We start from the raw sequence: 16711 nt of genomic DNA on the forward strand, positions 1-16711 counted from the left end.
CTGCTTCTTGCATTCATTGTAGGTTCTGCTTGTGCTGGATTCTGAAACGGACCAAACATTTGTTGTGAAGGTGAGGTTTCATAGCACCATACCATCCCATTGGGTGGTTGTGGTCGTTGATATTTGCAAAGGGAAAATGGCTCTTGTTTCAGTGCATTTATAATATGCATAAGGAAAAATAAATCGAGCCAACAAAAATTGAATTATCAACATTATTTAAAGCCAAACAATTTGAACACATCTATATATTTTTGTGCTTGCTGTGGTCCACAATTAAAGTAAAAAGGGATCAGGTATTGGTACCTTTTGCTACCAAAATATGCTGCAGCATATAATATACAACTTATCAGCCAGTGTGACTCCAGTCTCATTGATCTACACACCTGTGCGTAAAAGGGGTGTAAATTTAGCGATCGTGACTGCAAGGGTCTAACCTGCATGGCCATCCTTGCAAGAGGATTGCATCTCTAATATTGCGAACACCACCGAGACCTTGAAGCACCCCAAACTCATGCTGAATAATTTTTAGAACTGTCAGTTGGTTATTCTTCAGGAAATAATTATTCCTGGGTGTCTCATTGAAACGTTTATATTTCAAGTTCAAAGTTCTCTGGATTTTTGAATTTCACCACAATATTTACTGACACTGCCAGCCTGGTACTGAGCTGGAGCCGCAGCTTTGTCGCCAGTCACGTCACGGCCAGGTGGTGCGCTGTCTTCTTAACCAATCCCTAGGGTACCTTTTTTGAAAACTTATTTTTGTGATTACATAATATAATAGACCTGTAAGTATGTAAACTCCTATCCCTTTGTACCAAAGCTCCAAAGTATTTCATCAATGCTTTAAGAGCAATGTACTCCTTTCGCCAAGTATTCCGTACACTCACCTTAACAGTGAGCATTTAATATATATATATATATATATATATATATATATATATATATATATATATATATATATATATATATATATATATATATATACATATCGTTATATGAAGCTTAGCATGCATTTATAATGCAGATATCTTTGAAATATGGCACACTTGTGGATGGTATGAGGAATTATGTTCAAATGTTCTCAGAATGAGTTTCAACATTCCCCAAGACACACCAACATTTTATTTCCTCTGTCGCCAAAGGTCGACAGAGGTTATGTTTTCACTCCTGTCTATCTGTTTCTTTGTTTGTCTGTTTATCTGTTTGTCTGTCTCTCTGTGAGCAAGATATCTCAAAACGTTGTGGATGGATTATGCGAAAACTTGGTGGATGAGTTGGATAGATGAGAAGGACAAGCCGAAGAGATTTTGGTTGAGATCCGGATGCAGATCCGGCCTATCCATTGGGATACAAAATGTTAACTGTTCAGCCTGATGTAGGTGTGTGCTCTTGTGAGTGTCGTTCTAGTTTATTTTGTTCTTAACGAGTATGTATATATATATATATATATATATATATATATATATATATTTATATATATATATAATTCAGGAAATAAAGCCTGGCGTTGGGTTAACGGGTAAGATGGCTAACTAAAGATATTAGGGTCTTGAGTTTGAGACCCTGTCGTTGAAATAACACCAGATGGGTAAATTCAGCCTGTCGTCCTTCCGAGGTCAGCAAAATGAGTACTAGCTTATTTAAAACAGGGGACACTGCATCAGTGACACAGCTGCGCTCGGTTCAATGATGCAACCAGCAGCCACGGGCTGCATACGAAATGATGATGATGATTGAGGAAAAATTATTTCTTAGCAATTATACACTCGTATACAGTCTATATATTGAAAAATAAAAAGATTGTGCTGGATTTTGGACTATTGTGAGTCCCATAACTTTTTGAACACCCACACACCTTGCCACCATCTATAATATAAAAGGAGCTTGGTCTTGGCGAGCCTGCGTCCGTCCATCCCTGCGTCCGTCAATCCCTGCATCCATCCCTACCTGCGTCCGTCCCTACCTGTGTAGGTCCACAATTATCCGACAGGGGATACCACTAATCAAGCCCAATCTACAAACAGTATGATATATAGTTGAGTAATGTGAAGATATGCCTGGTGTTGGCTTAATGGTTAGGGTGGCAGGCTTTGGATCCTCGGATCCTGAGTTCAAATCCCACTCAGCTGTTGAATTAACACCAGGTGGGGTTAACTTGGCCTTGTCATCTTTCCGAGGTCGGCAAAATGAGTGCCAGCATGCTGGTATACTGTGTCGGAGTGGTGACCCATCCAGAATTGTGCTCAATAGCTAAGGAGACTGCTGAGGCAGCACCAACGCTCTGCACAGAGTGTGGTCCCAATCTCCTCTGCCTCCTAAGGTGAGGATAGATTGGCTGGTTTCAATTTACATTAAAACAAAAACTTTTCATCCTTCATCTTCCTCTTCACTTATAATAAGGGTGAGTCTCATTCAATCCTGTTCTCATATCGATTAGATTCAGAAAACGCTTGCTATTTTCAATCCTTTTTTTTTTCTTCAACATTTCCATTTTATTTACATAACAGTAATTTCTCACCCTGTCCAACAGTATTTCTGATTATACACCACCTTTTGCTCTACTTGCAACACAGGTGAGAAAAGGATACGAAAAAGCACGGTTTTTAAAGGGTGAAAGTGAATTTTTCGCTGGGTACCCCCTTTCGTTTTTTTAATGAATATTGCTTTTTGAATTGCTTCAGATGAAAGTGTTGACTCAAGCTTGTGTCTCCTGTAATCATGCACTTATCTTATTGCTCCCATAATAATTAGCACATTCAATTTGCTCTTAATGGTTTCCATAACAACTGCAATATTACATTTATTTTCATTATCTTTAAATTCACAAAACAAGCTGTAAAAAGTTAAGCAAATCACAACTTTGATTTCACAAAATGTGAGTGCAAACATGAAGATCATGAAAGTCACTTAAAACAAAGGAGACCAACTGGATATTTTTCATGTTGTACAGTTCTATCTTGATTGTCCAAATTGTTCAGACACAATCGAATGTCACAGCACAATATTAAATTGTAATGAACTTTCGTGCAGGGAGTACTGCAGTACTGAGTAGAACACCTGTATTGAAATAAGCTACTGATTACAAGTCCGGCCTACATGAAACATGCACGTACAGGGAGTGGAGAAGTTTTGCAATCTAAAACTGCAACCACCTGAAAATGACCATTCATGACCACCCACCAAGTTCATGAATTCATGACCATATTCAACTGATAAATGTGATGCTGCATTGTCTGTACTGGAAAAAATTATCTGCGTTGGTTTCAGACTCATTTCGTAACGGCAGGCCGCTATTGACTTTCAGTGTTATCATTTGGCCTCGGTTTATTGATACACAGTGGAATCAAGCATGTTTGACAACCTGTTGTAGTTTTGTAAACTGCTTGCGTATTAACGTTAACATTACCTTTGATGTTGTGTTATTGATAAGTGACTCTTTGCTAATGTTGTGCAGGGTCTCAAGAAGTGCAGCCAGGTGAATGGGCGGACACTGATGTTGAGCAGGGTGCCATTTATGGTGAGATTAGTCAAGTATTACTCAACTGAGGACTCTATCTTCCTTCTCCTTGAATATGCCCCAGGTTTGTTAATTTATGTTTGTGCTCATGCTATGGGGCCACTGTGGCTTTCTTTACACACAGGGAATAGTTTAAATGAATTGTTTGTTTTCTGCACGAGTTTTTCAAAAAGTAAAACAACTAGAAATCTGCGATCACAAAGCAATCGCCAAGGGTAAGCCTCCCCCAACGCCCACAATCCAATGATGGCCTTTTTTTCGGACCACCATATTACATTGACCTTCAACATTTAGAGATAGAGTGTAAATTAAGAAGCTGTGTCCCCATCTACAATCTATCCGTAACACTCAACAGCATGCAAATGGGAGGAAAATTATTCAAGTTATGACCAAAAAGGTGTTTTTCGTTAATGAGGTCACAATCCGAAAAAAGTAGGTCAAGGACGCAAAACAAATATCAGGTGCACAACTTCAGTGCAGGTACGCCATTAGATGCGACAACATCTTGGAAGGCCAGGCCATCTTTGAGATTATGCATTGGCAAAATTAAGTGATGACAAAAAGAAAAGCATCATTTTTTTCAGACTGCCATTTGACCTTGACTTTTAACTCAGATGTGTATGATGTAAATGAAACGTAAATGCGGCTGACTCTCAGCTATATGGAGAGGCCAATTTTTTGGCAGAAAAAAACCCCTAAATGGTGGCTTCGTACTCTTGGAGGTCTAAGAAACTCTGTGGTACCATTAAAAATTGGGGGCACTAATTGAAGAAACAAACCCAACAACAGGTGTAAACCTCCCCCTATACTGTCGGCCATAGTTGGAGACTTAATATTCACACACCAGTTATTATATTATTTTGAACAAATGTATGTATAGCCTCTGTGTCTGGCCATTTTGAAGCACTGCCATCAGTTATTTCATTCAACAATCAATAGTGACAAGAAATTGGCAGATAATTAACTTTTTAACACCAGTCCATTACTACCCTCATCATTTACAAATCATGCCAAATGAAACCTGAATTTTGCACAAGACGACGTATTGACCAGACATGCAATAGGCCTGATTCAATTGGTGTTGGTTTGGTTTATTTTGCACTATATTTGATGCATCGTACATGAGCTTAACCCTGTCTTGTAGCCATAAATAAGTTAGCAGTTTTATTGAATTTTGTTTTCTATGTCTGCTGTTGAACATATTACCAGAATGCCATCTGGGGTTTCCCCCAATGTGTCACAGAATGACCCACATTCTGGTTTTATCCCCACTATCTTGAGATTCTAAACTTCTGATTTTACTTATGTTGAAACCTAACATAAGAAATATTAAATTTTGTGTTTTGCAAAATTCAATATGCTATAATTTTGCTGTTTTTTTTTTTTTGGCATGATGCCTTTTTCTTTTTTTAAACAACACTTTTCGAACTCAAAGCATATAATCCTTCAAAATACCTCAAAGGTGTAATCACATGGTGCACTTGCTTGACTCGAGTGCAGTCCACTGTTGAGCAGTCGTCTCAGCACATTGTTTACACACATCTATACTATAGGAGGTGTGTGCGTGTGCATGTGTATGGTGTGTGTGTGTGCGTGCATGTATATGGTGTGTGTGTGTGTGTGTGTGTGTGTGTGTGTGTGTGTGTGTGTGTGTGTGTGTGTGTGTGTGTGTGTGTGTGTGTGTGTGTGTGTGTGTGTGTGTGTGTGTGTGTGTGCGTGCACGTGTTAATTTACCTTTATTTAGGCGAGTGCGATATGAGCTGCATGGTTGCCTTTTTCTGGTAATTTTGGTAACCCATTCCAATTATGGTCTCCCTTCCCCTCCCCTTCCCCCCACCCCAAAGATGTTTTTTTAAGACTTCTCAGTCAGAATTCAATCATGCAGGATTAGTTTTGGAGTGGGAAGGTAAGGGAGGTGTAATTCCTCATGTGAAGGGGGTGGGTTGGGCGGTGAGGGGGCTCCTTATGCCTACGACCTGAACCTGGGTACGACTGACATATGTGCAAAATTTGGTGGAAATCAGGCCAGCCGTGTTTTTTTACTATGATTCTCAGATATACATACATACAATACAATACATACGTACATAGAATTGCCTTATCTAATATAGTAGGATTGCTGTCTTTGCCACATTTGAAAAACACCACTTCTTGGACACCATTACTGCATTCCTTTAAATGACACCGTTGTATTTGACTTCAACTTCCACCCACCTCAATAAAAGCAGGTAGTGATACCACTGCTAGGGTGGTTTGGCAAGGAGGTAAGGATTGCTAATAATGATAAGCAAAAGATTTCTATTAGCTTTTAAAATAACAGGACTGGAGTCAGACTGGGATCAGTAGAGGTTAGTAAAGAAAATAACCTGACATGCCGTAAGAGAATTTGAGAAGGACGGCCAAGGGTTTTAAACACAATAACACGGCATTGTTGAAGTACTTAAGGGGGAAAGCACAGGTCAAGACAACCGTAGGCTCAGTAATGATAGCACAGGGAGATTTGTTTGTTTGTAATGAAAGTGAGATGGCAGGCTTATTAAATCGATTTTTGCTTCAACATTTACATCAGAAAACGGTCAGGGAAATTGTGAATAGCTGAGAGAATCTATCCAGGAGGTGAGGAATGGCTTTTAGAGGAGTTCCAGGGAGAGTAGGGGAAGTTCACAATCACTTTGGGAAGTAAAGAGAAGACAAAACTCAGGGGGCAGCTAATATGGATCCAAGAGTATTGATTGAGGGAGGTTGCAGAGAAGATCAGTGTGACGTTAACAGACCGGATAAGTGTGATGTTAACAGAGCGGATAAGCATGATGTTAACAGAGTGGGTAAGTGTGATGTTCACAAAGTGGATAAGCGTGATGTTCACAAAGTGGATAAGTGTGATGTTAACAGAGCAGATAAGCGTGATGTTAACAAAGTGGATAAGCGTGATGTTAACAGAGCAGATAAGTGTGATGTTCACAGAGAGGATAAGTGTGATGTTAACAGAGAGGATAAGTGTGATGTTAGCAGAGCGGATAAGCATGATATTAACAGAGCAGATAAGCGTGATATTAACAGAGCGGAGAAGCGTGATGTTCACAGAGTGGATAAGCGTGATATTAACAGAGTGGATAAGCGTGATGTTCACAGAGTGGATAAGCGTGATATTAACAGAGTGGATAAGCGTGATATTAACAGAGTGGATAAGCGTGATATTAACAGAGTGGATAAGCGTGATATTAACAGAGTGGATAAGCGTGATATTAACAGAGTGGATAAGCGTGATGTTCACAGAGCGGGTAAGTGTGATGTTAACAGAGCGGATAAGCGTGATATTAAGAGTGGATAAGCGTGATGTTCACAAAGTGGATAAGCATGATGTTAACAGAGTGGGTAAGTGTGATGTTAACAGAGCGGATAAGTGTGATATTAACGGACTGGATAAGCGTGATGTTCACAAAGTGGATAAGCGTGATGTTCACAGAGTGGATAAGCATGATGTTAACAGAGTGGGTAAACGTGATGTTAACAGAGTGGGTAAACGTGATGTTAACAGAGTGGATAAGCGTGATATTAACAGAGTGAATAAGCGTGATGTTAACAGAACAGATAAGCGTGATGTTAACAGAGTGAATAAGCGTGATGTTCACAGAGTGGATAAGCGTGATATTAACAGAGTAGATAAGCGTGATATTAACAGAGTGAATAAGCGTGATATTAACAGAGTAGATAAGCGTGATATTAACAGAGTGAATAAGCGTGATGTTCACAGAGTGAATAAGCGTGATGTTCACAGAGTGAATAAGCGTGATGTTCACAGAGTGGATAAGCGTGATATTAACAGAGTAGATAAGCGTGATATTAACAGAGTGAATAAGCGTGATGTTCACAGAGTGAATAAGCGTGATGTTCACAGAGTGAATAAGCGTGATGTTTACAGAGTGAATAAGCGTGATGTTCACAGAGTGAATAAGCGTGATGTTCACAGAGTGAATAAGCGTGATGTTCACAGAGTGAATAAGCGTGATGTTCACAGAGTGAATAAGCGTGATGTTCACAGAGTGAATAAGCGTGATGTTCACAGAGTGAATAAGCGTGATGTTCACAGAGTGAATAAGCGTGATGTTCACAGAGTGAATAAGCGTGATGTTCACAGAGTGAATAAGCGTGATGTTCACAGAGTGAATAAGCGTGATGTTCACAGAGTGAATAAGCGTGATGTTCACAGAGTGAATAAGCGTGATGTTCACAGAGTGAATAAGCATGATGTTCACAGAGTGAATAAGAGTGATATTAACAGAATGAATAAGCGTGATATTAACAGAGTGAATAAGCGTGATGTTAACAGAGTGGATAAGTGTGATGTTAATAGAACAGATAAACGTGATGTTAACAGAGTGAATAAGCGTGATATTAACAGAGTGAATAAGCGTGATGTTCACAGAGTGAATAAGCGTGATGTTTACAGAGTGAATAAGCGTGATGTTCACAGAGTGAATAAGCGTGATGTTCACAGAGTGAATAAGCGTGATGTTCACAGAGTGAATAAGCGTGATGTTAACAGAGTGAATAAGCGTGATGTTCACAGAGTGAATAAGCGTGATGTTCACAGAGTGAATAAGCGTGATGTTCACAGAGTGAATAAGCGTGATGTTCACAGAGTGAATAAGCGTGATGTTAACAGAGTGAATAAGCGTGATGTTCCAGAGTGAATAAGAGTGATATTAACAGAATGAATAAGCGTGATATTAACAGAGTGAATAAGCGTGATGTTAACAGAGTGGATAAGTGTGATGTTAATAGAACAGATAAACGTGATGTTAACAGAGCAGATGAGTGTGATGTTAACAGAACAGATAAGCATGATGTTCACAGAGTGAATAAGCGTGACATTAACAGAGTGAATAAGCGTGATGTTAACAGAGTGAATAAGCGTGATGTTTACAGAGTGAATAAGCGTGATGTTCACAGAGTGAATAAGCGTGATGTTCACAGAGTGAATAAGCGTGATGTTCACAGAGTGAATAAGCGTGATGTTCACAGAGTGAATAAGCGTGATGTTCACAGAGTGAATAAGCGTGATGTTCACAGAGTGAATAAGCGTGATGTTAACAGAGTGAATAAGCGTGATGTTAACAGAGTGAATAAGCGTGATGTTCCAGAGTGAATAAGCGTGATATTAACAGAGTGAATAAGCATGATGTTCACAGAGTGAATAAGAGTGATATTAACAGAATGAATAAGCGTGATATTAACAGAGTGAATAAGCGTGATGTTAACAGAGTGGATAAGTGTGATGTTAATAGAACAGATAAACGTGATGTTAACAGAGCAGATGAGTGTGATGTTAACAGAACAGATAAGCGTAATGTAAACAGAGCAGATGAGTGTGATGGTAACAGTGTTGATGAGTGTGGTGTTCACAGAGTTGATGAGTGTGGTGTTCACAGAACAGATAAGCATGATGTTCACAGAGTGAATAAGCGTGACATTAACAGAGTGAATAAGCGTGACATTAACAGAGTGAATAAGCGTGATGTTCACAGAGTGAATAAGCATGATGTTCACAGAGTGAATAAGAGTGATATTAACAGAATGAATAAGCGTGATATTAACAGAGTGAATAAGCATGATGTTAACAGAGTGGATAAGTGTGATATTAACAGAGTGAATAAGCATGATGTTCACAGAGTGAATAAGCGTGATATTAACAGAGTGAATAAGCGTGATATTAACAGAGTGAATAAGCATGATGTTCACAGAGTGAATAAGAGTGATATTAACAGAGTGAATAAGCGTGATGTTCACAGAGTGAATAAGAGTGATGTTAACAGAATGAATAAGCGTGATATTAACAGAGTGAATAAGCGTGATGTTAACAGAGTGGATAAGTGTGATATTAACAGAGTGAATAAGCATGATGTTCACAGAGTGAATAAGCGTGATATTAACAGAGTGAATAAGCGTGATATTAACAGAGTGAATAAGCATGATGTTCACAGAGTGAATAAGAGTGATATTAACAGAGTGAATAAGCGTGATGTTAACAGAGTGGATAAGTGTGATGTTAATAGAACAGATAAACGTGATGTTAACAGAGCAGATGAGTGTGATGGTAACAGTGTTGATGAGTGTGATGTTAACAGAACAGATAAGCGTAATGTAAACAGAGCAGATGAGTGTGATGTTAACAGAACAGATAAGCGTAATGTAAACAGAGCAGATGAGTGTGATGGTAACAGTGTTGATGAGTGTGGTGTTCACAGAACAGATAAGCATGATGTTCACAGAGTGAATAAGCGTGACATTAACAGAGTGAATAAGCGTGACATTAACAGAGTGAATAAGCGTGATGCTCACAGAGTGAATAAGCATGATATTAACAGAGTGAATAAGCATGATGTTCACAGAGTGAATAAGAGTGATATTAACAGAATGAATAAGCGTGATATTAACAGAGTGAATAAGCGTGATGTTAACAGAGTGAATAAGCGTGATATTAACAGAGTGAATAAGAGTGATATTAACAGAATGAATAAGCATGATATTAACAGAGTGAATAAGCGTGATGTTAACAGAGTGGATAAGTGTGATGTTAATAGAACAGATAAACGTGATGTTAACAGAGCAGATGAGTGTGATGGTAACAGTGTTGATGAGTGTGATGTTAACAGAACAGATAAGCGTAATGTAAACAGAGCAGATGAGTGTGATGGTAACAGTGTTGATGAGTGTGGTGTTCACAGAACAGATAAGCGTGACATTAACAGAGTGAATAAGCGTGACATTAACAGAGTGAATAAGCGTGATGTTCACAGAGTGAATAAGCATGATATTAACAGAGTGAATAAGCGTGATGTTAACATAGTGGATAAGTGTGATGTTAACATAGTGGATAAGTGTGATGTTAACAGAACAGATAAGCGTGATGTTAACAGAGCAGATGAGTGTGATGGTAACAGTGTTGATGAGTGTGATGTTAACAGAACAGATCAGCGTGATGGTAACAGTGTTGATGAGTGTGATGTTAACAGAACAGATAAGCATGATGTTCACAGAGCAGATGAGTTTGATGGTAACAGTGTTGACAAGTGTGATGTTAACAGAACAGATAAGTGTGATGTTTCCAGAGCAGATAAGTGTGATGTTCACAGAACAGATGAGTGTGATGGTAAGTGTCGATGAGTGTGATGTTAGCAGAACAGATAAGCGTGATGTTAACAGACCAGAAGAGTGTGATGGTAACAGTGTCGATGAGTGTGATGTTAACAGAGCAGATGAGTGTGATGGTAACAGTTTTGATGAGTGTGATGGTAACAGGTAGATGAGTGAAATGTTCACAGAGCGGATATGTGTGATGTCATCAGAACAGATACGCGTGATGTCAACAGAGTGGATCAGTGTGATGTTAACAGAGCAGATAAGCGTGATTATAGATAGCAGAGGTTGTATTCACAGGAGGATAAATTATGACTCCAAGGTCATAATTTGTACTGGATACCTCTGGATCCAGGATACTGGATACTGGATACTGGATACCATAATGTTACCTCTGTACTGGAATGTAGCGAGGCCTCCCTCCCCTCAAATTGTGTGAACCGTTTCGGTCACCATGGCCTGAAATTAAAGAAGAGTTGGATGGTAATAAGGCAGGGGTCTTTCATTCAGAGAATAGGTAATGCATGGAATGGTAGTGGCAGCAGAAACAGTCGATAGGTTTAAACTGAAATTAGGTACTTGGACGTTTTAGGGATAGAGGGGTGGATGGGCATTGGCAGGACTAGTGAAGAGTTGAAAGGAAGTTGTTTTTCTTCAGCAATTTTTCCAAAAAGGTAATTTTCTTGCCTGATATTTAAACCCTCGTACCTGATTTTTGAACTTTGCAATGATCCAGCTTGGTAGTAGAGGGAAGAATGCATTTCTGTAAAATATAGTGTAAAAAAAAATAATTATCTCTGCGATGAGCTCTCTGTGTTGCAATTCATTTCTGTCACATCAATAAATTCTTCTGAACTCCCTCACCTTACTCGTTTGTAAACATTCTCAGTTGGTGTGTTACTGCAGCTTCTTTTGGCGTTCTGTTCCTCATTCATGAACAACGGAAAAGTGTCTTGTGCTCACTACGAGATAATCAAGGACTTCTTAGTGCAAGTAGAATTATTTTTTGGAAAAGGGGGTGCGGGGGGGGGGGGGAGAGGCTTTCTCTTAAGGCCTATTTATTCATCCTCTACCGGTTTCACCGGAGGGGACCATAGCTTCGCTCTCCGTCTGCCTGCCCGTCTGTCTGTCTGTCTGTCCGTACATCCCACCTGTGGTTTTTAAGAGTTTTTCCCATACCCTTTAACATATTCAACTGAAACTTGATACATACCTTTATTATGATAAGGTACAGACCAAGTTTGAGTTTTAAGGTGTTTTGTCAATTTTTTACAGTTATGCCCTTTTTAAGCTGAGTAAATATCACATATTGTACATGGGTCAGTGTTCAGCTGCCCTGACTCCACCCCTACTGCTTTACACACATTGGCTGGACAGCTGGCCTGACTTCACCCCAATACAATCATGCACCACCATTGCATGAAGCAGCACAGATTGGAAAGCCTCAGGCATTAAGCCTGGGTGCAATTTGGATTGATCTCAGGTACCGAGACATGACAGAAGTAAATAGACACGTTAAATTTATTCATTTCTTCTGTATAACACAGTTTTACTCAGTGATTTGTACTAATATTCAACTATTTATTTGCAGAGACGAGTTCCTCGGTCATGTACGTGTATGACAATTAACTATGTCTCGAACCCAGGGAGCACACGACCTTTGCGATTTTCAAAGAGGACGAATTATTGGCCAATCGAAAGCTGGAGTCAGCCAGCGTCAGATAGCTCAGAACCTTGGCATTCTGCTTTCTACGGTCAATCGGGTGATTGTGTAATTCATCAGTGAAGGAAAGGCATCCACAGCTTCCCATTCTGGTTGATCTGGGCCCTCAGAAAGGTGTTTTCGAGCTGTCAAGCGGATCCATTGAGAAAACTCCCCGTTGCAAGGCAGCAGATGTTGCAGAGGAGGTCCAATTTAGCTCAAGAACTGCCATGCGGTACCTTCATCAACTGTGCTACTATGGGAGAGCAGCTAGGAGAAAACCTCTTCTTAGACCAGCCAACATTCAAAGTAGAAAGAAGTGGGCTGACGAGCTGGCCACCAGACCCTTGGAGTTTTGGCAAATTGTCATTTTTTCAGATGAGTCCCAATTTGCTCAATTTCCTGACAGTGGACTGTATGGGTCTGGAGACTTCCCATTCACGAGTTTTCTTTGTACTGATTGCAGCCAACTGTCAAACACAGTGGTTTTTCAGTGATGGTGTGGGAAGCAATCTAGAGCACTGGTCGGTCAGAGCTTGTGGAGTGTGTTGGCAACATCAACTCTATGATACACATTTCTATCCTTGAGGATGGACATTTCCCTGTCTTCTTCACTGGTCAGATGGTCAAAAACAACACTGTGTTCATGGAAGATGGAGCTCCATGCCACACTGCAAAAAAGACCAAAGAATGGCAGCACAGAAATGGGATCAAGCAACTTCCATGGCCAAGTCAGTCTCTTGAGATGAATCCTATTGAACACCTCCAGGCCATATTGGATCGAGCTGTGCGGAAAATGTCCAGGAAACCAACATCATGGGCAGAATTGCTAACCCGTTTGCGTGAAGCCTTGGCAGAAATCCCACAACAGAAAATTTAGGAACTCGTTAGTTCTATGTCTGAAAGAGTAAAAGCATTGAAATCTGAAAATGGCAAGTCGACCAAATACTCGTGTATGTATTAAAATGGATCAAATATACTTCAAATGCTCAATAAATAAATTCTTTAAAAATCATGGTGTCTATTTACTTCCGTCATTTATCTGCGTATAATCACGATGTATGATGTATGCATATGAGCCGTAAGCATGTTTTTGCTTCATGTAGGTACATCGGGTTATTTTTTAATGCGAAATAGGCAAAGCCTACAAATTCACGAAACAGGGTGGGTTATAGAGGTTCTTCTTCTTCATTTGGGTTCCTGTATCTGTTCGAGTGTGCGTTAAAACCAAACTAATTTTTATCTCCGGTTTGTTATCCTAGTTGTCTTTATTGGTTTCTAGTCTACAAAATATATCAGTAAATGAAATTGCTTCTCCTTTAATTTTGCCAAATAGACCCAAACATGGTGGGTTATAGAGTTTCTTCTTCTTCTTAATTTTGGATTTGGTATTGGCTCGAGCGTGGATAAAACGCAAACAAATTTTTATCCCCTGAACATTCATTGGGACCGGTTGGGGACATCAATGGCAAAGCAATTCTCACTCTTGTTGTGAGTGGCTCTCAACCATGCATGATGCTTTATTACAATGCCTAATAATAATTGTTAATTATTCTAATATATGAATTTGGATCTTTGCAGGAGGAAAACTGTGGTCATACATCCATGCATTTGTGAATCATACTCCAGATGAGTGTGAGGAGTTCAGCCAAGAGGCCACCATCATTGACCTGGTGTCAGGAAGAGAACTCATTGGGGCTGGTTGGCCATGCCAAGAGTCCTGGACTGACACTAGTTCTATGCCATTTGATAGGCAGACAGAAAGCTCTGTGGAAGGTTGCAGCACGGGTGACAATGATGATGAGGATGATGAGGATGAGGATGACAATGCAGAAGAAGAATATTGTGATGAAAGGATAGTGAGAGAGAGTCCTTCGTTATCTTTGACCTCTGGTGAGAAAGAAATCACCAGCAGCTATGCTGGACTCTTTCAAGACCTGCAGATTGAAAGTGCAGACAGCCCACTTGTTGAACAACAAGTCCTTGAGGTTCCGTCTGCTGTGGATTCTCGTAGCCCTGATAGCCTTTTCTCACCTGTAAGCCTCCAGGCATTGATTGTGCCCAATGAGGCTACACCCGTTTTGGATGCGCCAACACCTCATGTTCACGATACCATTGATGAGGCACGAGATTGTCCATTGGACCTGTTCCGGATTGACAGCAAGGACAGCTCTGGGGAGGCAACACACCCGGCTGAATTTGACATTTCTACAGACTTTGCCGATGAAGTGAGGGGAATGTCTTCATTTCCTGGGCAAAAGCAAAAAACATCCTTAGAATTGCACTATGAGTGCAATTCTGATCTGGAATGCTGGGAAAAGAACTTTGAAGTAATTCCAGTGATTTCTTTTGAGGCCGCTGCACAGCAGGATGCTGTGAGCAGAGATATTGATCTGGACGTCGAGTTTTCAAAGCAACTTGACAGGAATGGTTCGTTTGATGCAAATGAAAATTCTATCTTTGCAACTTTGGCAGGTGCCACAAAAGAGGATGAAGGTGAGATTGGACAGAATACTGCAGAGGCTGATGTCTTAGAAGTTTCCTCCAACCACAAAGAGCTCGTTGAACCCTTTGTGGCCCCAGAAGAAGGGCTCAAAGAAGATGGAAGCTATCGCTTGAATTATATGAAATTAAATGAAAAAATGCATAGATTACAGGTGTCTCAAGAGAACTTTGATGAAGAGTTTTTAAAAGTTACGGATAATGGAGATCCGTGCAATATTGCAAAAGGGACTGACCAAAGTTACAACAGATTTATTCCTGATTCTTACATTAACATTGGGGATGGGAGAGAGAATGACATCCTGACACCTCCTCCTCCCAAAGCAAAAGAACAAGATTTGCTTTCAGCTGATGTTGAATCATCTTCTACCTCTGTAGGTGATGGTCAAAGATGTGCAAGCAGCTCTGGAAGAGTTCCTCCTGTGGCAAATGAAAATGCCTGTCCATCAATCATTGGTGATCATTGCAGCGCAAGCAACGATAAGGGTTTGATCCCAGGTGATGGGGCAGTGACTCGTTTCTTCTATAACCTTGAGCAAGCCCAAATTGTGCAACCCAACTGTACTGCTGTTCTGCCAGAGTCACACGTGCGATCTTGGGCTGCCGAGATTATACTGGCCTTGCAAGCCCTTCACAAACAAGGCATAATATGTGTCGACCTAAATCCCAACAATGTCCTTCTTGATGACACAGGTGTGATTTTTAAATGTTTTTTTTATTTTATTTTAAATAATGCATGCAGGAATAATTGAGTTTAAAGGCACACCTGTGAGATGTTCTGTATGTTTTGTTTTTTTCAACTATCTACCTTTTTTGTTTTGGAACTTTGCATTTGCATGAACTATTTGTGTTTCCTGGTCAGGTCATATTCGTCTCACATATTTTGTCCAATGGAGTGAGATTGACAGACACTACAGTAGGTGTGCACAAGAAGAGTTTTACTGTGCTCCAGGTAAATCTCACCCTCGTTTCTACAAAGGGTTTGGGGAAAATGGAGCCCATTGTGGTTCTGAACATTAGCATAATTACTTCACCGAGTGAAGCAGTTTCCAAGTTTGGTACCTGGCGCCTAGGTAAACCTTGAAGGTAAATTTTGCACTGGTATTATCTTCCAAACACTAACCTTACCTCTCTTTGTTTACTTGGTGAAAGTAACCACTTTTCAAGGTTCTGAAGGTTATTTCCTCTACTGTGGCATATGTCATACTGGTGTGCGCTTTACAACAATGCCATGTTGTAAAATGTAATGCTGTAGAAAACAATGTTATCCTTAAAGAACTATCAGGTTTGGATTGGTCTGTTTTTCAGTCCTCCCTGAACTGATAGTTCATGGTGCTGGGAACCAAGGTTAAAATTCCATATTCTATATAAACCATTGTCTGCAATCAAATTGGCAAAGTGAGAAAGTTCCTAAAGATTGTAAAAAAGAAATGATCATGAAACTGCCAACAAAAGGACATTTGTCCCAATACAACAACTGGTGAGGAATGACTGTCTTGTCTTTTCCTGGAAAGGCATTTTGTGTTTTTATTTTTTTTGGTATACAAAGTCAAGGCTCATGGACACAACAACCACATGCTCAACCACAGAACGGATCAGGACACAACAGAACAAAAGGAATAGCAAAAAGAGATGGAGGCGAAACACCAACAGTCGGGCAGAAGGCCAAAATAGATGTAGACTGGCAAACGGATTGGGGTTAGAATGAGTGGTTGGGATGGATGCAGGGGGTGACAAGATGTTTGAACCACCAACCTCCCAAACGTGAAGCAGATGCTTTAGCCATTATGCCACTAAGTCTGGTTATAGTTATTTAGAAATACTGGAGTGTACCATTTTGTGATGTAATA

At 40.0% G+C, this 16711-nt stretch overlaps 1 protein-coding gene across 12 annotated transcripts in view; it reads left to right on the forward strand.

Annotated features, from left to right (window-relative positions):
* The window catches only part of RPS6KC1 (ribosomal protein S6 kinase C1), a 98804-nt gene that overhangs the window by 46848 nt on the left and 35245 nt on the right, over positions 1–16711 (forward strand). For 9 of the 12 annotated variants that reach the window (XR_015051483.1, XR_015051484.1, XM_085855899.1 and 6 more), the window contains exons 11-16: positions 23–70; positions 2178–2320; positions 2531–2573; positions 3455–3581; positions 13941–15554; positions 15724–15813. Coding sequence is in view for 10 of the 12 variants with exons in the window: in XM_085855899.1 (XP_085712025.1) it covers positions 23–70; positions 2178–2320; positions 2531–2573; positions 3455–3581; positions 13941–15554; positions 15724–15813 (2065 nt within the window). In the remaining 2 variants the exon portion in view is untranslated. The remainder of the gene's footprint in view (positions 1–22; positions 71–2177; positions 2321–2530; positions 2574–3454; positions 3582–13940; positions 15555–15723; positions 15814–16711) is intronic. The other 3 variants (XM_085855906.1, XM_085855907.1, XM_085855909.1) reach the window with 2 other exon arrangements.

Source organism: Eptatretus burgeri, chromosome 15 (genome assembly GCF_056783735.1).
Source record: "Eptatretus burgeri isolate ZD-2024b chromosome 15, Ebu_testis_v1, whole genome shotgun sequence".
Lineage (NCBI taxonomy): Eukaryota > Metazoa > Chordata > Myxini > Myxiniformes > Myxinidae > Eptatretus > Eptatretus burgeri.